A 21,279-nucleotide genomic window follows, 5' to 3' on the forward strand; every position below is an offset into this window, starting at 1 on the left:
CAATGCATAACATTCTCACATAGGTGTTCCTTTTGTCCAGGTGGGACAGGGCAGTGTGGAGTGCAATAGAAATTGCATCATCTTTCGATCTGTTAGGGCGGTATGCAAATTGGATTGGGTCTAGGGTTTCTGGGATAACGATGTTGATGTGAGCCATGACCAGCCTTTCAAAGCACTTCATGTGAACAGATGTGAGTGCTACAGGTCGGTAGTCATTTAGGCAGGTTACCTTAGTGTCCTTGGGCACAGAGACTATGGTGGTCTGCTTAAAACATGTTGGTATTACAGACTCGGACATGGAGAGGTTGAAAATGTCAGTGAAGACACTTGCCAGTTGGTCAGCGCATGCTCGCAGTACACGTCCTGCGACGTGCGGCCTTGTTAATGCTGGCTTGTTAAAAGGCTTTACTCACATCGGCTGCGGAGAGCGTAGTCACACAGTCGTCCAGAAAAGCTGTTGCTCTCATGCATGTTTCAGTGTTATTTGCCTCGAAGCGAGCATAGAATTAGTTTAGCTCCTCTGGTAGGCTCGTGTCACTGGGCAGCTCTCGGCTGTGCTTCCCTTTGTAGTCTGTTATGGTTTGCAAGCCCTGCCACATCGGACAAGCGTCCAACTCATCAATGCACTTACTGATGACGCCAGTGATTGATGTGGTGTTCTCCTCAATGCCATTGGAAGAATCCCGGAACATATAGCAAAACAGATCTGTAAGCTTAGCATCTGCTTCATCTGACCACTTTTTTATTGACCGAGTCACTGGTGCTTCCTGCTTTCATTTTTGCTTGGAAGCAGGAATCAGGAGGATAGAATTATGGTCAGATTTGCCAAATAGAGGGCGAGGGAGAGCTTTGTACGTGTCTCTCTGTGTGAAGTAAAGGGGGTCTAGAGTTTTTTTTCCCCTCTGGTTGCACATTTAACATGCTGATAGAAATTTGGTAAAACGGATTTAAGTTTCCCTGCATTAGTCACCGGCCACTAGGAGCGCCGCCTCTGGATGAGTGTTTCCCTGTTTGCTTATGGGGGAATACAACTCATTGAGTGCGGTCTTAGTGCCAGTATCGGTCTGTGGTGGTATGTAGACAGCTACAAAAAAAACAGGTGAAAACTCTCTAGGTAGATAGTGTGGTCTACAGCTTATCATGAGGTACTCAGGCGAGCAAAACCTCGAGACGTCCTTAGATGTTGTGCACCAGCTGTTGTTTACAAATATAGATTGTCCGTCCCCCTTGTCTTACCAGACGCCTCTGTTCTATCCTGCTGATACAGTGTATAACCAGCCAGCTGTATGTTGATAATGTCGTCCTTCAGCCACAACTCTGTGAAGCATAAGATATTACAGTTCTTAATGTCCTGTTGGTAATTTAATCTTCCTCGTAGGTCGTCGATTTTATTTCCCAAAATTGCATGCTATCTAGTAGAACGGAAGGCAGTGGGGGTTTATTCGATCGCCTACGAACTCTCAGAATGCAGCCCGACTTCCGTCCTCTTTTTCTCCATCTTCTCTTTAAGCAAATTATGGGGATTTGCATCTGTTCCCGGGAAATCAGTATGTCCTTCACGTCGGGCTCGTCGGACTCGTTAAAGAAGAAAAAAAGCTTCTGCCAGTTCATTGTGAGTATTCAATGTCCAGAAGTTATTTTCTGTCATAAGAGATGGTAGCAGCAACATTACGTACAGAATAAGTAAAAAAACAAGTTACAAACAACAGAAAATAACAAGGGAAAAAACACATTCGGTTAGGAGCAAGTAAAACGTCAGCCATCTTCTCCGGCGCCATGATACTATCCTAGTCACCCGTTTGGAGTCATGTCCAACCATGTTATCAGGAGGGATCAGCCAATTGCAAAGTAGAAAATTGACCACTTCAAAATGGAGATTGCCTCAGTGGCGCAGCCCATGCTCTCACAGATGCTATAATGGCACAGATACAAAGATGAGTCCTCTATCTATCTCTATGTTAACCCCCCCCATGCCCTGTTCAAAACAACTGGGAACTGGGAAATCACAGACTTCCAACTTCAGGGCGTTCAAGACAACTAGGAATTCAGAACAAACAACTCCAAGTCGAAAACACATTTTTCTAGAGTTCCGACTTTCCGACCTGATAATCACTGACATCATGATTTGACCTCGTTTTCTTTCAGAGTTCCCAGTTGTCTTGAAAGCGCCATCACTACTGGTGTCCCTAAAGCTCGTCCCCCTTTGGTTCTCTCTGTACACAATGGTTGTGTTCCTCTGCTCAGACATTGCTTACGCTTGGCAGATCTTACAACGCCTGGATAGGTATTTTACAACATCATATGTTGTAGCAGTCTGGTGCCCGACGCTTAATGCATGCAACGCATGATGCCGAGTTCAAGACAACTTTGAACTCGTAAAACTCCTATTGTTTTACCAACTTGGAATCACATTGTAGAAGGATGAGCTCCGAGTTTCCCATTTGGAAAGAGTTACAATCAACTAAAAGAAAGCTCTATGCAAAAAACAGATGCAAATGTTAACTCATAGAGGTTCCAAGTTGTTTTGAAAGCACCAGGAGCACTGAGCAGAAGAACACGACAATTGTCACCTGGATCTGTCACACCCTCACATGGCCTTTCTTACTACTGTTGTGATGGAACTTTTTTTCTCTCATCTAGAGAAGGTCAACATAATTACTTGCAGACTTGTGCTCAAATGTCTATTACAAAATCAGAAAGATCCCATATTCCAATATTATTACAATATAGTAGTACTTCATATCCATATCAAGCCTCTTGATTGTTGTGGTTAGGCAGTGTAAAGTGCCCACTTAATTGATCAAATTCAACACAAATTGATCCAGGAAGCAAATGCTAAAATAAGACAAGTGTAAGTGCGTAATTAAGTTTATTATACTGTAATTTCACAAGAGGAATTAAAGGAGGGGAATGATGACAATATTTTAGAGCATAATTAGGATCAAATAGACAGTTGACAACATCATGTCATGTAAACAAAATAGCAATGTTATTTTCCTGAAGTGCTGGGAGATTTTTTGGCAACAAAGTTAATACTGCTGATACACTACTTACTAGTAGTAAAATGGGGGTGGTCCGTCTCTTAGATGAGGAATTTGATTTAAAAACAAAATATGGTGTAAAAAAAAAACATGTTGGAGGATGACATTCCAGTTTAAAATACAACTACATGGTATTGTGGTAGGAGTAGGGTCTACTGTACATCTATGATGGCTTTAAAACATATACTGTACACATCAATTTCTTCCATACTCTTAATTAAAGTGAGCAACAACGGAAACAACACAAATGAATACACACAAAATATATCTATTGACATATGTGATGTATGATTTCAGAAACAAAAGTGTTTTATTTGAATATAATTTTGAAGCTGCATTTAATATTAAATATATTAAATACTATTGACTAGAACATTTTCAAAACGTACATAATTATAACAATGTGTGGTATAACAACTGTTTAAATGAACATAAAAAATGAGTGGATAAAAAAATCTGCTATTAAAGCAACACCAAAAAAATGCACGGATAAAACTGAAATGTACATTTCCTGAGGTTATAGTGTACTGTACTAATAATAACTGTCAACACTGAAGAAAAATGGTCAGAAAAAATGTCCAACTATTTTTCTAATGAATAACTATCATAATTAGGTATTGCATTCACCACTTGATTATGCTACCCTATACAGAACACAAAATACAAAAAAATGTAGACATGCTCTGAAAATCTACAAAAATACTAATGGCTTCAAGAAGATTCATTTAGTGAGTGATAGTAGATTTAAAACAAATAAAAAGCCTTATTTAAATAGATTTCTATGGGATGACACAACGATTAACAGACTTCAACACAAACTGTGCACCGAATGCATAGTTTCCATACTGACTATCCAATCACAAGCGGTACACAGGACACAAGGGTACACACTTTCTCCAAGACACCTCACACTTGACGATGGGCTGCACTCATCTAAGGGCTGTTTCCCAGACACAGATTAAGCTTAGTTCTGGAATAAAAACCTATTTCAAAGGAGAATGTCCATTGAGACGGAGAATGTTTTTTTAGTCCTGGACTAATCTGTCTAAAAAACGGATCCCTTCTGTTAATCTTGTCTCACTATCTAGTCTAGCATGAATATTTGCATAATTCCATGAAGAGACAAGTATGAAATAAGAGTTGATTATTGACGTCATCAGCAGTGGATTGCTGAGGAAACGTGCATGTCATAATAACCTTTTAAGAACATAAATACCAGTGGAGGCTGATGGGAGGAGCTATAGAAGGACGGGCTCATTGTAATAGCTGGACTGGAATTAATGGAATGGAGTCCAACACGTGGTTTCCATATGTTTGACTCTGTTCCATTAATTCCATTCCAACCATTACAATGAGCCCATCTTCCTATAGCTTTAAATCTTCTTAACTTCTTGCATGGGCAAGTGCGAAAGACAAGCATTGGCGAACAGCTTTACACAGCCAGCCATCATTCTGGTGTTGTTTGTTGTGTTGTCCTTCAGTCATAAGACCACTGTGCATATTTTGTTAATCTCCATGTCATCCACAGCAATGTTCTTTGCATCTGTGTTATAATCCCTGTTTCCTGATGACAAGACAGCTCCTCTATGCACGTGTTGTGTTGCTGTGTCAGAGCCATGCGTTGACCTTGCATACAGAAGTCCACAATCATCGCAACATCATCATGCTCACTGAGACAAACCCAATCATCACAACATCATCATGCTCACTGAGACAAACCCAATCATCACAACATCATCATGCTCACTGAGACAAACCCAATCATCACAACATCATCATGCTCACTGAGACAAACCCAATCATCACAACATCATCATGCTCACTGAGACAAACCCAATCATCACAACATCATCACGCTCACTGAGACAAACCCAATCATCACAACATCATCATGCTCACTGAGACAAACCCAATCATCACAACATCATCATGCTCACTGAGACAAACCCAATCATCATGCTCACTGAGACAAACCCAATCATCACAACATCATCATGCTCACTGAGACAAACCCAATCATTGCAACATCATCATGCTCACTGAGACAAACCCAATCATCACAACATCATCATGCTCACTGAGACAAACCCAATCATTGCAACATCATCCTCACTGAGACAAACCCAATCATCGCAACATCATCATGCTCACTGAGACAAACCCAATCATCGCAACATCATCATGCTCACTGAGACAAACCCAATCATCACAACATCATCATGCTCACTGAGACAAACCCAATCATCACAACATCATCATGCTCACTGAGACAAACCCAATCATCACAACATCATCATGCTCACTGAGACAAACCCAATCATCACAACATCATCATGCTCACTGAGACAAACCCAATCATCACAACATCATCATGCTCACTGAGACAAACCCAATCATCACAACATCATCACGCTCACTGAGACAAACCCAATCATCGCAACATCATCATGCTCACTGAGACAAACCCAATCATCACAACATCATCATGCTCACTGAGACAAACCCAGAAATGCTGGGGAGGTATAGAATTTTACTCACAAAAATAGAAGTTGATGAACAAATAGATGAATATGGAATGACCTATGAGGATGAGATATTTGGTTGTCAGACTCATAACAGCTAGAATGACTAGTTAAGAAATGGAAACTCAACTGAATCTGAAATGGCATCCTATTCCCTACAGTGCATTACTTAGGGTGCCATTTCAGCTGCACCCTAACAACCTCTTAACTAGAGCATAGAGCCCCATTCATGGTTGCGTATCAACACTAATGAACAGTAATAACCGGTAGCTCAATATAGCACCCACACATTAAGGATCAACTTGAACATCCATCCCCATCTTGAAGTACAAGTTAACAAGGCCAAAGTACCCATGGAACACTTGTTTATATCCTGTTTTACTCATTTCATATCTATATACTGTATTTTGGTCAATGCCACTCCGACAAAGCTCATCCTAAATTTGATATATTTCCATTTCATTTTTTAGATGTATGTGTAGATCCTACTGCACCATTGGAACTTTTTGCTACACCGGCAACAACATCTACTAAATATGTGTACGTGACCAATACATTTCTATTTCAAATCCTAACTCAATTTTGGTCCTTAATTCTGAAAATGAACATAATGTAGTCAGCAAGATCCCTTCATAGTGATGGCTATGCTCCACTGTGGTAGCCTGACAAAGGGACAGATTGAATCAAATCTGTCTATTGTGATTCATCTTGTTTATTCAGTAGCCTCAATCAAATATGCTGTATTATTATATAGACCCCAGAACTGGGAATACTATAATATGGGTTTGATTGAATTCAACCTTATATGACCATTCTATTCAAATACTGCCATTAATCCACGTAATGCTGGTGCCATCCAGGTAGCTATTGTTAATGCACTGAACAGAAATATAAATGCAAGATGCAGTGTTGGTCCCATGTTTCATGAGTTGAAATAAAAAGATCCCAGAAATGTTCCATATTTTTTTATGCAGAAATTTGATTACATCCTTGTTAGTGAGCATTTCTCCTTCGTCAAGATAATCCATCCACCTGACAGGTGTGGCATATCAAGAAGCTGATTAAACAGCATGATCATTACACCAGTGCACCTTGCGCTGGGGACAATAAAAGGCCACTCTAAAATGTGCAGTTTTGTCACAACACAATGCAATAGACGTCTCAAGTTGAGGGAGCGTGCAATTGGCATGCTGACTGCAGGAATGTCCACCAGAGCTGTTGCCAGAGAATGTTCATTTCTCTACCATAAGCCACCTCCAATGTCATTTTAGAGAATTTGGCAGTAGGTCCAACCAGGCTGAGAACCTCAGACACAACCTCAGACACATGTATGGCGTCCTGTGGGCGAGTGGTTTGCGGATGTCAACGTTGTGAAGAGTGCCCCGCGGTGGGGTTTGGGATGTTATCTGCAATTGTTATATCCATTTGTGGAGTTATAAATTAATTCTTGGATAATTTAACTCCAAATCCAAGACACAGATTAAGCTTAGTCCTGGAATAAAAACCTATTTCAAAGGAGAATTTCCATTGAGACTGAGAATGCTTTTTAGGCTTTGTGTCTAAGAAACAGATCCCTTCTGTTAGTCTTGTCTCACTATTTAGTCTAGCATGAATATTTGCATAATTCCATTAAGAGACAAGTATGTCTGAGATAACACCATAAAATAAGAGTTGATTGTCAATGTCATCAGCAGTGGATTGCTGAGGAAAGGGTCTATCTGTAATTGCTATATCTATTTGTGGACTTGAATGACATATACACCCATTGATTCTTGAATAATATAACTCAGATTAAGTTTAGTCCTGGAATAAAAACCTCTTTCAAAAGGAGAATTTCCATTGAGACTGAGAATGCTTAGTCCATAGTTGCATGGCTCCGCCAATGAATTTGAGAGTGGTTACAATTCTCCAGCCCCATACCTCAGCTGTTACAGACATCGTATCTAATTTAAGCAGCACATTCCAGTGCTGATGCATAGGAGGAGTAATATAAATGGATTGTATAGCAGTTGTCGGCTACGTTTACTTTGACATAACTTGCTGATTAAACAACAATTTGCCGAATTGCCACTGGAGAAAAAAAAGAAAAAAAACACTGGTGTATTTAAGCAATAAGGCCCGAGGGGGTGTGGCATATGGCCAATATACCACGGCTACGGGCTGTTAAGCACTTTATAAACATGTTAACTAAAATGTCAGTCAGTGAGCAAGGAATAAATACCTGGCCGCTACAACATTATTTGATTTTGACAAATTCAGCTAGGTCCGTCCAATTTTGAGTGGAAAATCCCCCATTTAAGATATGTTCTGTTATGAATGTAATGGACCACACACACACACACACACTAGAGTAATGAGCACAGGACCAGAGATCTTGGAGAATCCTCCTTTAATGGAGCTTCTTCCTCCTGTCATTGCGGACAGTAGCTATACACCATCTCTCATGGCACATACTGAGAGTGGGCAACTAACTATTGCCACTTAGCACCCTATGGACTAGAATCTATCAAGGGGGGCCTATTGTACTGTATGTAACAGGATAATATACCCTGCCTTAATGACAATTACACTGCCCACCTGCAGAATCCCTTCTCTTACAGAAATATGGCATTTGCATTTTGTATCCTCACGTGCAACACATTCGAGCTGACATCTCTCATCTTGTTCAACACACACACTGTATCCCATGGCAGACCTTTTTGGATCTTTTTTTACATCTGGAAAATAAAGTGGCATGGCGGTGGGACTTTGATTCCCTTTGAAAAGCATCCCTGCAGTAGAGTAGAGTAGAGTCAGAGTGAGCAGGGGCTGCTCTGTTAGCGAGCTGTCCGAGTCTGTGTAGTCCTCTAGGTGTCCGGCCTGTGTCCGTTTCGACTAAGTTACCATCCCCCAACCCCCTATCTACTCAGGCAGTCTCCTTGTCCACCTTCCACAGCTGCTCCTTCACCTCGGTGGGCAGGGTGTTGAAGAGGTCCTCCTCCACCACCAGGCCCGTCTTCTTCAACTGCCTGCATTCCCCCAGCTCCACGGGCAGACAGTCCAGTCTATTCCCCCTCAGCTCCAGCTGGGTCAGGGCCGTCAGCTCCCCGAAGCGTGACGGCAGAGACGTCAGGCAGTTGTTACCCAGGTTCAGAGTACGGAGCTTCTTACACTGGAACAGCTCGTTGGGCAGGGCCTCAATCTAAGTGGGGCGAAAAGAAAGGAAAGTGGGATCAAGAGGTAGTGTCAGGTGGACGTGACGATCACTGCACAATGTGTTATAGTGTCAGGTGGACGTGACTATCACTGCACAATGTGTTATAGTGCCAGGTGGACGTGACTATCACTGCACAATGTGTTATAGTGTCAGGTGGACGTGACTATCACTGCACAATGTGTTATAGTGTCAGGTGGACGTGACTATCACTGCACAATGTGTTATAGTGTCAGGTGGACGTGACGATCACTGCACAATGTGTTATAGTGTCAGGTGGACGTGACTATCACTGCACAATGTGTTATAGTGTCAGGTGGACGTGACGATCACTGCACAATGTGTTATAGTGTCAGGTAGACGTGACGATCACTGCACAATGTGTTATAGTGCCAGGTGGACGTGACGATCACTGCACAATGTGTTATAGTGCCAGGTGGACGTGACTATCACTGCACAATGTGTTATAGTGTCAGGTGGACGTGACTATCACTGCACAATGTGTTATAGTGTCAGCTGGACGTGATGATCACTGCACAATGTATTAATGGGATTTGATTCACAGTTCTCAGATGAGTCAACACGGCTAAAGACAACCCTTTCCTCATAACTAATCCAGAATACACCCTCAGAACTGTTTGTACAACAAACCAAATCTGAAAAGGAAAGCACTCACTCTGTTAGCAGTGACTACCAGGTACTGGAGGTTCTGCAGGTACCCCACGTCTGCTGGGATGTAGGTGAGGTTGTTGTGGCTCAGGTCCAGGAAGCGCAGCTTCCGACAGTAGAACAGCTGGCTGGGGATCTTATCGATCTTGTTCCTGTTCAGATAGAGCCTTTCCATGTTGTTGAGAGTGCCGATCTGGATGGGAATGTAGGCGATCTGGTTGTACCAGAGCTTAAGGCAGACTAGCCGGTGCAGGTGCTGGAAGCTGATGATCTCCTCGATGGTCTTCAGGTTGTTGTCCTTCAATGATGACAATAATAATACATTTCATTCATACATACAAAAACATTTAATAAATACAAGGCCAGTTTCCCTGACACAGATTAAGCTTAGTCCTGGACTAGATTTGGGGCATTTTCACACAGGTTTTTCACTTAGCTGTAGTTCGAATCAGAGTTTGATTATTTGTTACACATACATACAGTGGGGCAAAAAAGTATTTAGTCAGCCACCAATTGTGCAAGTTCTCCCACTTAAAGATGAGGCCTGTAATTTTCATCATAGGTACACTTCAACTATGACAGACAAAATGTGAAAAAGAAAATCCAGAAAATCACATTGTAGGATTTCTAATGAATTTATTTGCAAATTATGGTGGAAAATAAGTATTTGGTCAATAACAAAAGTTTCTCAATACTTTGTTATATACCCTTTGTTGGCAATGACAGAGGTCAAACGTTTTCTGTAAGTCTTCACAAGGTTTTCACACACTGTTTCTGGTATTTTGGCCCATTCCTCCATGCAGATCTCCTCTAGAGCAGTGATGTTACTTTAGTAAATACTTATTTTTTCTTAAAACTGCATTATTGGTTAAGGGCTTGTAAGTTAGCATTTCACTGTAAGGTCTACACCGCTTGTATTTGGCGCATGTGACAATTAAAATTGGATTTGAATAGTCTATATTTAGTAGCCTATATCCCCGGTATAGCCCCAGTCCCCCTAATCTGCATTGGATGTGGTCATAAAAGTGCAGCTACTCACAGAATGTTTCAGAGATATCAAGTTATGGTACTGCATGAACTTCATCAAATGCTCTCAGTCAAGCAACCAATAAAACTGCGCAACTCTAGTTATTTTCCTGTGTTTGGTCTGGACTGCATTCTCACTGGCAGCAAACCGCACCACGGTACGAAATGAATGAGACCGAGATGACCCTTTTTGAGCGAACCATGTGGGTTGTTTAGTGCGCTCCTGAGTGCAGATAGAGTATTCACACTAGCCCAAACTAACCGAACTAAGGGAGGGAAAAGCAGCAGAATTCAGAAAAAAAAGGCTCGCTTAATGTGTCTGGGAAACAATACAATCACGTAATACAATTGGTGAGAACACTAATTAAAAGTACACTGAACGCAGGGTTGCAAAATTCTTGATACGTTCCCAAAATTCCCTGGTTTTCCTGAAATCTCAATTGGAAAATTCTAGGAATGAGGAGAGAATAAGCACACAATCTAAAATCCTGCAACCAGGATTTCTGTGAAACCAGGGAAATTTGGGAAAGTTACAAGAATGTTGCAACCTTAACGGAACGTAATAAACAGCAATGACAAACGAACCTTGAGGTCAATCTCCTGCAAGTTGTGTAGGCTGAAGATGGAGTGTGGGATGCGTTCTAAGTCACAGCGGATCAGCTCCAGTTCAGTCAGGTTCACCATTTTCTTCAGGCTGTTGAGGACCATCAGCTTGGTGCCCTCGTTGTTGACTGACAGCTTCTGGAGGTGCACCCCCACGTCCGTCACCACCTGAGGTGAAGAACATCATACATAAAAGGTGAAACATTACAGTGCAGGGAGAGGGGGAAAAACAACAGTGTTTGACAGGGGCTCCTCTCCCAAACCAAATGATTAAAACTATAAATTACATGAAAAACAAACAAAGACAAGAGAAAAAGCTAGAGAGAGGAAGATTTTTTTTAAAGAAACAAATACCTGAGGTAGCTTGGTCAAGTTACTCTTCAGCCGGAGCACCTTGAGCCTCTTCAGCTCCCGTAGCCCATCAATAACAATGTATCGGTTGTTCTCTGCACTCAGGTTCCCCGTCAGGTGCAGCTCGCTCAGGTTCTTCAGGCTGTAGATCCACAGAGGGATCTCCTTGATGTCGGTGAACTTGATGTGGAGGGACTTGAGGTTCTCCCTGAGGAAGGCCAAGGCGGGAGCCTCGATCTTAGCCGGGGTATGGTACAGCCACATCTCCTTCAGGTTGACCAGCTGGGCGATGATAGGAGGGATGGTAATGTCTGGAATGAGCTCCAGCTTCAGCACCTACAATAATAACAAAAATTAATACATTCGGACCGAGAGGCCAATATCGAAGCTCAATAAACTGAAGTGTCATTGGCAGGAGCAGTGTACAAGTTTCTCTCTTCTTTTAGACATCCTGTAATTATTCCGACACACTTGCGACTCAGATGTGCGAGTACTTTTCCTATAATGTACAACAAATCAAAGTTTCTACAGTGTGTGCATTAAAAAATAGAACAAATCAAGGCACGTGGACAACATGGAATACAGCCAACTCTACACAAACTACCTCCAGCTCCATCAGGTCAAACACTGTGTCTGGGATGCCACTCAGCATGAAGAGGTGCAGCTCCAACTTCTCCTGTGAGTTATTGGTGATTCTCTGCCTCAGTTTGTCCAGAGTCCACTCGTTGTTCAGGTTGAGCTGCCGCAGCTTGTTCTCGCTCACCTCGGACAGGAAGACAGCAAAGCGTTTGGAGTACAGAGGGTCGTACTGGTCAATCATGTGTAGCATGAAAGCAAAGTCGTTCTTCACGTCCGGTATGTCGCTGTAACTGCTCTCCTCTCGTATCGACTCGAAGGAGTATTTCTTCAGCGAGCGCCGCAGCATCCAACAGAGAGTATACATGCAAATTAAGCCGTAAACCCCCACTAAGCTGATGTAGACGCAGGCTAGGATCTTGAACAGAGTGGCCAGAGGATGGGCACAACGATACATGCTGTACCCTGTGAGGCTCTCTATATCCACACTACAGTCCACACTGAACTGAATATTGTGCACATAATACCCCGTATAGCAGATAATAAAAATGAACTTAATGACTTTGATAATAGTCTGTCGGATGTAGAGCCTGTACACAATGTCTCCCTCTTCCACGTGTATGCGGAACTTTTTCACCTTTTCAAACAGAGCTTTTGCCTGTTCGCCCTCTTTCTTATCCAGGACGCCCGTCTCAGTGCGGTCCACGATCCCCTGCTCCAGGCGAGACTTTGTCTTTTGGAGCATGGGGACGCTGGCCTCCACGTCCTCGCTGACACACGACGCCTTCTTATCCATGGAGCCGTTCATCTTGTGGGGCTTGGGGTCGCGCTCCTCCACCACCGTCTCAGACAGAGCCCTGGTGGTCCAGGGAGAGTCAAAACACTTGAGTAAGATGGACACAAAGTGCTCCAGTTTGGAGCTAGTCCGGGGGAACTTGAACCAGAAGTTACTGCAGGCCAGGAAGATGAGGGTGTGCAGTAGCACCAGGTAGGGGAAGTACTTGGCGAACCAGTGCAGGCGGTTCTCGTAGCACACAGCGTCTACGTAGTTGTACTGGTGGCGATCCAGGTTGTATTGGATCCCTTTGGGCTCCAACAAGAGTGGGGCCGACAGAGTAGCGTTGAAATACCTCCTGCAGGTCTGGTTGACCACCCACTTGCAGGGCAGGCAGATCATCTTGTCCTGGGTGACCTAGAGTGAAACAAAAGCATTTTAAGTACATCGACAATAGTAAAGTAAGCATTTCACTGTAGTGTTTGCATACTATGCCGTCTCTGATTTGTAACAGAAGCTGAACAAAAACAAGATCAAGTACATAGGGAGAAAAAAAAGGGACTGTCCTCTAACGGACCTGCAGAGTGCCCCCGAACACGGCGATCATGAGCATGACGATGGAGATGTAGTCGGTGAAGACGTCCCACCATGGCTTCAGGATGCGGTAGGCCGGCTGGCAGTCTACAAAGTAACGCAGCTCAGTGATGGGGATCATGGCTTATCTGGGAAGAGGAGAGATAATAATAATAATAATTAGGTGGGTGGTTATATTTATCCTGTTTCACACATGTACAAGTATGTGTGAATTGGAAATGTTTTTTTTTTGCAAACCCCAACTCTCCCTCTGACAACCTACGAGAGTTGGGTTATGGCCAGCGTCTGCCATTATCAATGGCGACCCTGGAGCAATTAAGGTTAAGTGCCTTGCTCAAGGGCACAGATGGATTTTTCGCCTTGTCGGATTGGGGATTTGAACTAGCGACCTTTCGGTTATTGGCCCCACGCTTTAACCGCTAGGCTACCTGCCACCCATAGTATGACAGACAGGAGGTTTCATCATTTCAAATTCAACGTTTTTTTATGATCAAATTGCAGAAGAGCAATTCTGTATTTGTGAAATACTTGGCATTTAAAAATGGGGGCCTTCAGGTCCAATAAAATAACGGTGCACTCACCACTAATAAATTGTCTACTACATTAAAAATAGGGAAATCTGTTTTATGCCATAAAAAAATCTATTGCATCCGGAACATTATGTAGATTAGCAACCGCAATTAGTAACAGCCATTCACGTCTTTATTTAACACTCAAATCAATGAAGAGTACCATCGCTCTTGCTTCTGGAACTCCGTGAACAAAACAAGCATCCTATGTCGAATGTAATGTGTAACACATATTCTGTGCTGACGGCATCAGAAAAGGGAAAGGGAGATACCTGGTCAACTGAATGCATTCAACCGAAATAGGTCTTCCGTATTTAACCCAGCCCCTCCGAATCAATGGCAGCAATGCTAACAGGGTCATGCATCCGATAATAGGCAACCAGATGGATTCAGTTGAAGGTGTGTAGTAATTGAATAGACTGACTACCGCATGCATGTTCTGACACCTGAATCTCTGATGCATTATATTGGCTGGTTTGCTATTGATTTCACTATTGTTAAACAGGTCCAGTTAATCTAGATGCCATAGGTCAGGGTTTGGGACAGCATTTTCATTAGGGCTGGCAGGGTGTGTGTGTTGGGCTGGGAATGGCCAGGGACCTCACAATACTATATTAATCGCAATACCATACATGTATTGCGATTCACTTGATTCAATATTGCAATTTGATGTCCCAAACATATTGCTCACTATACAGTCAGGCCATCAATATTTGGACATTGACCAAGTTATTATTATTTTACCTGTCTATCACAGCATATTGGAGTTGAAATTAAATAATGAATATCAGCTGAAAGTGCAGACCTTCAGCTTTAATTTGAGGTATTTATATCCAAATCGTGTGAACGGGGTAGGAATTAAAGCACTTTTTAATGTGGGACAATTGGCTGCTCAGCTGTTCCATGTCCAGGTGTGTTTTATTCCCTCATTAGTTAATTTACAGGTAAGCAGATAAACAGCCTAGAGACATTTTTTTAGGAGGTAGATCAGCTTTAATATTGTAGATAGATTGTAGCTTCCATCAATGTAATTGTCTGCAACATTTCCACTCCCAGATAGAGGGTAGCCTAGTGGTTAGCGCATTGGACTAGTAACCGGAAGGTTGCAAGTTCAAACCCCCGAGATGACAAGGTACAAATCTGTCGTTCTGCCCCTGAACAGGCAGTTAACCCGCTGTTCCTAGGCAGTCATTGAAAATAAGAATTTGTTCTTAACTGACTTGCCTGGTTAAATAAAGGTAAAAAAATATAAAAATACAAAATATATATATATACATACATACATATATACACACACACACACACACACACACTGCTCAAAAAAAAGGGAACACTAAAATAACAGATCCTAGATCTGAATGAATGAAATATTCTTATTAAATACTTTTTTCTTTACATAGTTGAATGTGCTGACAACAAAATCACACAAAAATTATCAATGGAAATCAAATGTATCAACCCATGGAGGTCTGGATTTGGAGTCACACTAAAAATTAAAGTGGAAAACCACACTTCAGGCTGATCCAACTTTGATGTAATGTCCTTAAAACAAGTCAAAATGAGGCTCAGTAGTGTGTGTGGCCTCCACGTGCCTGTATGACCTCCCTACAACGCCTGGGCATGCTCCTGATGAGGTGGGGGATGGTCTCCTGAGGGATCTCCTCCCAGACCTGGACTAAAAGCATCCACCAACTCCTGGACAGTCTGTGGTGCAACGTGGCGTTGGTGGATGGAGATGTCCCAGATGTGCTCAATTGGATTCAGGTCTGGGGAACGGGCGGGCCAGTCCATAGCATCAATGCCTTCCTCTTGCAGGAACTGCTGACACACTCCAGCCACATGAGGTCTAGCATTGTATTGCATTAGGAGGAACCCATGGCCAACCGCACCAGCATATGGTCTCACAAGGGGTCTGAGGATCTCATCTCGGTACCTAATGGCAGTCAGGCTACCTCTGGCGAGCACATGGAGGGCTGTGCGGCCCCCCAAAGAAATGCCACCCCACACCATGACTGACACACCGCCAAACCGGTCATGCTGGAGGATGTTGCAGGCAGCAGAACGTTCTCCACGGCGTCTCCAGACTCTGTCACGTCTGTCACATGTGCTCAGTGTGAACCTGCTTTCATCTGTGAAGAGCACAGGGCGCCAGTGGCGAATTTGCCACTCTTGGTGTTCTCTGGCAAATGCCAAACGTCCTGCACGGTGTTGGGCTGTAAGCACAACCCCCACCTGTGGACGTCGGACCCTCATACCACCCTCATGGAGTCTGTTTCTGACCATTTGAGCAGACACATGCACATTTGTGGCCTGCTGGAGGTCATTTTGCAGGGCTCTGGCAGTGCTCCTCCTGCTCCTCCTTGCACAAAGGCGGAGGTAGCGGTCCTGCTGCTGGGTTGTTGCCCTCCTACGGCCTCCTCCATGTCTCCTGATGTACTGGCCTGTCTCCTGGTAGCGCCTCCATGCTCTGGACACTACGCTGACAGACACAGCAAACCTTCTTGCCACAGCTCGCATTGATGTGCCATCCTGGATGAGCTGCACTACCTGAGCCACTTGTGTGGCTTGTAGACTCCGTTGATTTCAAGTTTGGCATTTGCAATCTGTTGCTGTTGTTAACCCTCAATATGAAGTCCAAAGAGCTGTCACTGCCAGGGAAGCAAGCCATCATTAGGCTGAACAATCAAAAGAAACCAATCAGAGAGATAGCAAAAACATGAGGTGTGGCCAAATCAACTATTTGGTACATTCTTAACAAGAAAGAACACACTGGTGAACACCAAAAGGCCCGGAAGATCACGGAAAACAACTGTGGTGGATGACAGAATAATTATTTCACTGGTGAAGAAAAACCCCTTCACAACAGTTGGCCAGATCAGGAACACCCTCCAGGAGGCAGGCGTATCTGTGTCAAAGTCAACATTCAAGAGAAGACTTCACCAGAGTAAATACAGACGCTTTACCATAAGATGTAAACCATTGGTAAGCCTCAAAAACAGGAAGACCAGAATCAAGGTTTGCCAAAAAACATCTAAAAAAGCCTGTACAATTCTGGAACAGCATCCTATGGACAGATGAGACAAAGATCAACGTGTATCAGAATGATGGGAAGAGAAGAGTATGGAGAAGGGAAGGTACTGCTCATCATCAGAGCATACCACCTCATCTGTGAAGCATGGTGGAGGGAGTGTTATGGGGTGGGCATGTATGGCTGCCAATGGAACTGGTTCCCTTGTATTTATTGATGATGTGACTGCTGACAAGCAGCAGGATGATTTCTGAAGTGTTTAGGTCTATATTATCTGCTCAGATTCAGCCAAATGCTTCAAAACTCATTGGACGGCGCTTCACAGGGCAGATGGACAATGACCCGAACATACTGCGAAAGCAACCCAATACTTTTTTAAGGCAAAGAATTGGAATGTTCTGCAATGGCCAAGTCAATCACCTGACCTGAATCCAATTGAGCATGCATTTCACTTGCTGAAGGCAAGAACAGGGAACTCGAGACAGCTGCAGTAAAGACCTGGCAGAGCATCACCAGGGAAGAAACCCAGCATCTGGTGATGTCTATGGGTTCCAGACTTCAGGCAGTCATTGACTACAAAGGATTTGCAAACAAGTATTATAAACAAACAATTCCTACACGGTTCACACAATAATTTGGACAAAACCCTTAAATTAAAGATGAAAGTCTATACTTAAAGCACATCGTGATTGTTTCCTTTCAAATCCGTTGTGGTGGAGTACAGAGCCAAAATGATGCAAATTGTGTCTCTGTCCAAATACTTATGGACCTGACTGAATGTCTGCTGCAGAGAGATAATAATAATAATAAAAGCATTGAAAACATTTTGGCTCACCATTTAAAAAGAAGATGGAGAACAAGCTATAGGATGAAAAATAGTTTTGGTGTAGGTACAGCCGACTAGAGCTACCTAACAAAACAAAAAATACAAATCAATAGTTGGAGTCAAAGTATTGATATAATCCTAAATAATATTGCGATATTTAACTGTATCAATTCCCCCCCCCATCACTAATTTGCATTACCCTGGAAAACACACACCATGTCTCAGAAGACCAAAGTCAGTTTAGCAGTAATCTAATTCATCAGCGGTTAGATGAGTAATTTAAGTGTTTAAATCACCGAGACCTGGCCATGAACCTACTTGGAAAATAGAAGAGGTACAATATTGAAGTGTTTACATGCAGTGAGAAGAACAGGGTAGTGAGATGAATGTATAACAAAAGCTATGGGGAAGGTAGTTGGCAGATCATTAAAACATTCCAGAATTAAAACATTCTAGAATAGATAGGAGGCACAAGTGACAGAAAATCGAAACTAACAGAAAAAAAGATGCAGTCTAGTTATCCTACATGTCCAATATTCCACATTTTAAAGTAAAAGAAATAATACTTACAAAATCTGGAATAAAATACAGTAGAACAGTAAGCCTCCATTTATGAACAGCATACAAAATAGGTCTTCTTTATTTAGGCCTTCAACTCCAATACTTAACTACCATGAAGATAGACAGACTGATAAACCTCTGACGTTTTACCATGTGTCCCACTCTTTCACTTGCGTGCCCTTCTCACCAAGAACATTATCTTCACAACTGTAACACTTCTATAGACAAATCTTCCGTTTTGGCTCGTCTGATCCAAACACAAACCACAGGCACGACAGCCACCTTACTTTCGTTATCTATTCTTAGTCGTTTCCCATAATAATACCCAGCGTATTGTCTCCCAGCGACCTTCAGGAGGAGATCCTGTTTACCTTAGAGGAGGAAGAGGCGGGGGTGGCTGTCTGTTTCCAGTAGGCTCAACACTATCTCCAGCTCCTGTCTCCAGTAGTCTCAACACTGTACCCCGTGACACCAGCTCCTGTTTCCAGTAGGCTCAACACTGTCTCCAGCTCCTGTCTCCCAGTAGGCTCAACACTGTCTCCAGCTCCTGTCTCCCAGTAGGCTCAACACTGTCTCCAGCTCCTCTCTCCCAGTAGGCACAACACTGTGTCTCCAGCTCCTGTCTCCCAGTAGGCTCAACACTGTCTCCAGCTCCTGTCTCCCAGTAGGCTCAACACTGTCTCCCAGTAGGCTCAACACTGTCTCCAGCTCCTCTCTCCCAGTAGGCACAACACTGTGTCTCCAGCTCCTGTCTCCCAGTAGGCTCAACACTGTCTCCAGCTCCTGTCTCCCTGTAGGCTCAACACTGTCTCCAGCTCCTGTCTCCCAGTAGGCTCAACACTGTACCCCGTGTCTCCGGCTCCTGGTGGTCTCCTAGAAGGAACCTAATAGCCCTTCTCCTCTCTGGATGGTCATTCTATTTCAGGAATATGTTATTTAGTTCGTGTTCCAAAAATTCTGCTGCAAAGTAATAAATAAAGCACATAAAAAGCTGTAGGATTGAAGAATCCACATGTGTTCGTTATTGCCAAATTTGTTACTTGCAATTATTATTTTGTAACAAATTCTAAAGAACATATTCCTGAGAATATAGGCTACCATCCCTGCCCTCCTCATTCCCACAAGACTGGGAGTTGGCTATCTGTCGCCGCATGTGTTCAGTGAGGAAGACAGATAAAACAGAGACTTCCTGTGGAGATGAGAAGTCTGACGCCTGCCTAGCCCCACTACAGCCTAGCCCAGCCCAGTCAGACCTCCAACCTACTCCCACACACAATGTCATTGTCACAGCAATTCAGTCATATTCAGAGACCAGACAACACATTAGAGTACTGACAAAACGATTTGTAAAACTTTTCTTTCTACAGGGCCAATAGAAGCACAAAAAGACAGCACTCAGTGAGTGACAGTAGCCACATGTATGACCAAAATATGCAGTACACAAGAATTCTGAGTACTGCACAGAGAATTGAAGAGTTAGAAACATGGTTAGATGACATCTCTGAGATTAGCCTAATTTCTGTGAACTGTGCAGGTATCTAGGCATCTGCTCTTTTTATTTTATTTAACTAGGCAAGTCAGTTAAGAACAAATTCTTATTCACCTTTATTTAACCAGGTAAGCAAGTTGAGAACAAGTTCTCATTTACAATTGCGAACTGGCCAAATTTACAATGACGGCCTACCAAACCCGGATTACCCTGGGCCAATTGTGCGCCGCCCTATGGGAGTTCCAATCACAGCCAGATGTGTTACAGCCTAGAATCAAACCAGGGCCTGTAGTGGCACTTCTTGCACTGAGATGCAGTGCCTTAGACCAATGCTCCATTCTGGAGCTCTTACCACAGTGTTGGTACTGGTGTGATTTGTACATCGGTACCTGGTGCAGTCGTTGGTGGATATCCCACTCAGTGAAAGCCCATCGATCCTCATGAGCCCAGGTCTCTTCTATCTCCATAGGAATGGGTGGCTAATCTGAAAACGAAAGGAAATTGGAAGGGGAATAAGCCTAATTATGCCTAGCAAACAACTATTTAATGTCTGGTCTTGTAGCAGTGGGGTTAATACCTATCAGACAAACTCACTAGCTAGCAAACAGACTGGCAAGATGTAGGCTTGTATACAACACTATCAGCTTAAGCTTACATACGTCTGACATTCCATTCCCAAAATTGAAATCACATGCTGGGAAGACATGTGGATTTAAGCACTTGAAAGGGTGACACACACATTACATGACATGGCTTATTCTGGAGTCTGATGATGTGCCCAGTTTGCAAAGTCCAAAACACATGACACATGGATGATCTCATGAAATTCAAGAGACATTTGCAATCTCCATGGTGAAATACACCAGCTAGACAGTCTAGCTACATTATTTACCCTGCTAACTATCGAGTCTTGTCATATACATTTAGTAACTAGCGTTAATGACAGCTAGCTAGGTAACTAATGGTAGCTAAGTAGCTAGTTGGCCAAGTCATGCCAGATGAAACCGGTATGTGATGCAGACGATTGAGAAGTTCAGCTGCTAGATAGCCTATATTCGATGATCCATTAGCCAGTGTATAGCTATTGATATTATCAAATCAGTGATGGCTAGTTTAGAAACACATACACCAGTTGTAATTAAAGTGGTTAGCTAGCTATAACGTTAGCTAGCGTAGCTTGCTAGCTGACATTTCTTAGCGTTCAAATGTTAGCTCGACCGGCATTACCATAAACAACTCTCAGAGAAGTAAGGCCCATCTTGAATATCGTTTTAACTAACTATAGTCTAGTTACTAGACAACTTACTCAGTTTTGCTCCACTGCAGCAAGCCTGGCGAACACCACATGCTAACAGAAATACATGATGGTGTGGAGTTAGCTAGCTAGTGTTGCCTTCTTTTCATATGTTGTCGTTGAGCATTGCAGCCTGCAATTATCCCCATTTCCGATAGGCGG

General features: G+C 43.0%; 1 protein-coding gene across 4 annotated transcripts; it reads right to left on the reverse strand.

The window, feature by feature from the left end:
* Window positions 1-2,852: 2,852 nt before the first annotated feature.
* LOC115140330 (volume-regulated anion channel subunit LRRC8A-like) lies at window positions 2,853-21,238 on the reverse strand. 4 transcript variants are annotated; one of them, XM_029678664.2, is made up of 8 exons: window positions 21,130-21,238; window positions 20,213-20,307; window positions 13,334-13,478; window positions 12,010-13,173; window positions 11,409-11,741; window positions 11,037-11,222; window positions 9,433-9,723; window positions 2,853-8,744 (listed from the first exon to the last, which is right to left on the reverse strand). In XM_029678664.2, the coding sequence occupies exons 3-8, from the start codon at window positions 13,469-13,471 to the stop codon at window positions 8,469-8,471; spliced, it is 2,388 nt and encodes a 795-aa protein (XP_029534524.1). In that variant the 5' UTR covers window positions 13,472-13,478; window positions 20,213-20,307; window positions 21,130-21,238; the 3' UTR covers window positions 2,853-8,468. The 4 variants fall into 4 exon arrangements, with proteins under 4 accessions (XP_029534524.1, XP_029534525.1, XP_064882884.1 ...); XM_029678665.2 differs by having other exon boundaries at window positions 20,176-20,307; XM_065026812.1 differs by having other exon boundaries at window positions 12,619-13,173; window positions 21,130-21,237.
* Between the last annotated feature and the right edge of the window lie 41 nt (window positions 21,239-21,279).

The sequence above is a fragment of the Oncorhynchus nerka genome, linkage group LG13, assembly GCF_034236695.1.
Source record: "Oncorhynchus nerka isolate Pitt River linkage group LG13, Oner_Uvic_2.0, whole genome shotgun sequence".
NCBI lineage: Eukaryota > Metazoa > Chordata > Actinopteri > Salmoniformes > Salmonidae > Oncorhynchus > Oncorhynchus nerka.

Coding starts and splice junctions, on each gene's coding strand:
- LOC115140330 (XM_029678664.2), bottom strand. CDS start 13,471: ATGATCCCCATCACTGAGCTGCGTTACTTTGTAGACTGCCAGCCGGCC. Junction 13,174..13,333: donor TGTTCGGGGGCACTCTGCAG/GTCCGTTAGAGG, acceptor GTTTCACTCTAG/GTCACCCAGGACAAGATGAT. Junction 9,724..11,036: donor TGCAGGAGATTGACCTCAAG/GTTCGTTTGTCA, acceptor TCATCATTGAAG/GACAACAACCTGAAGACCAT.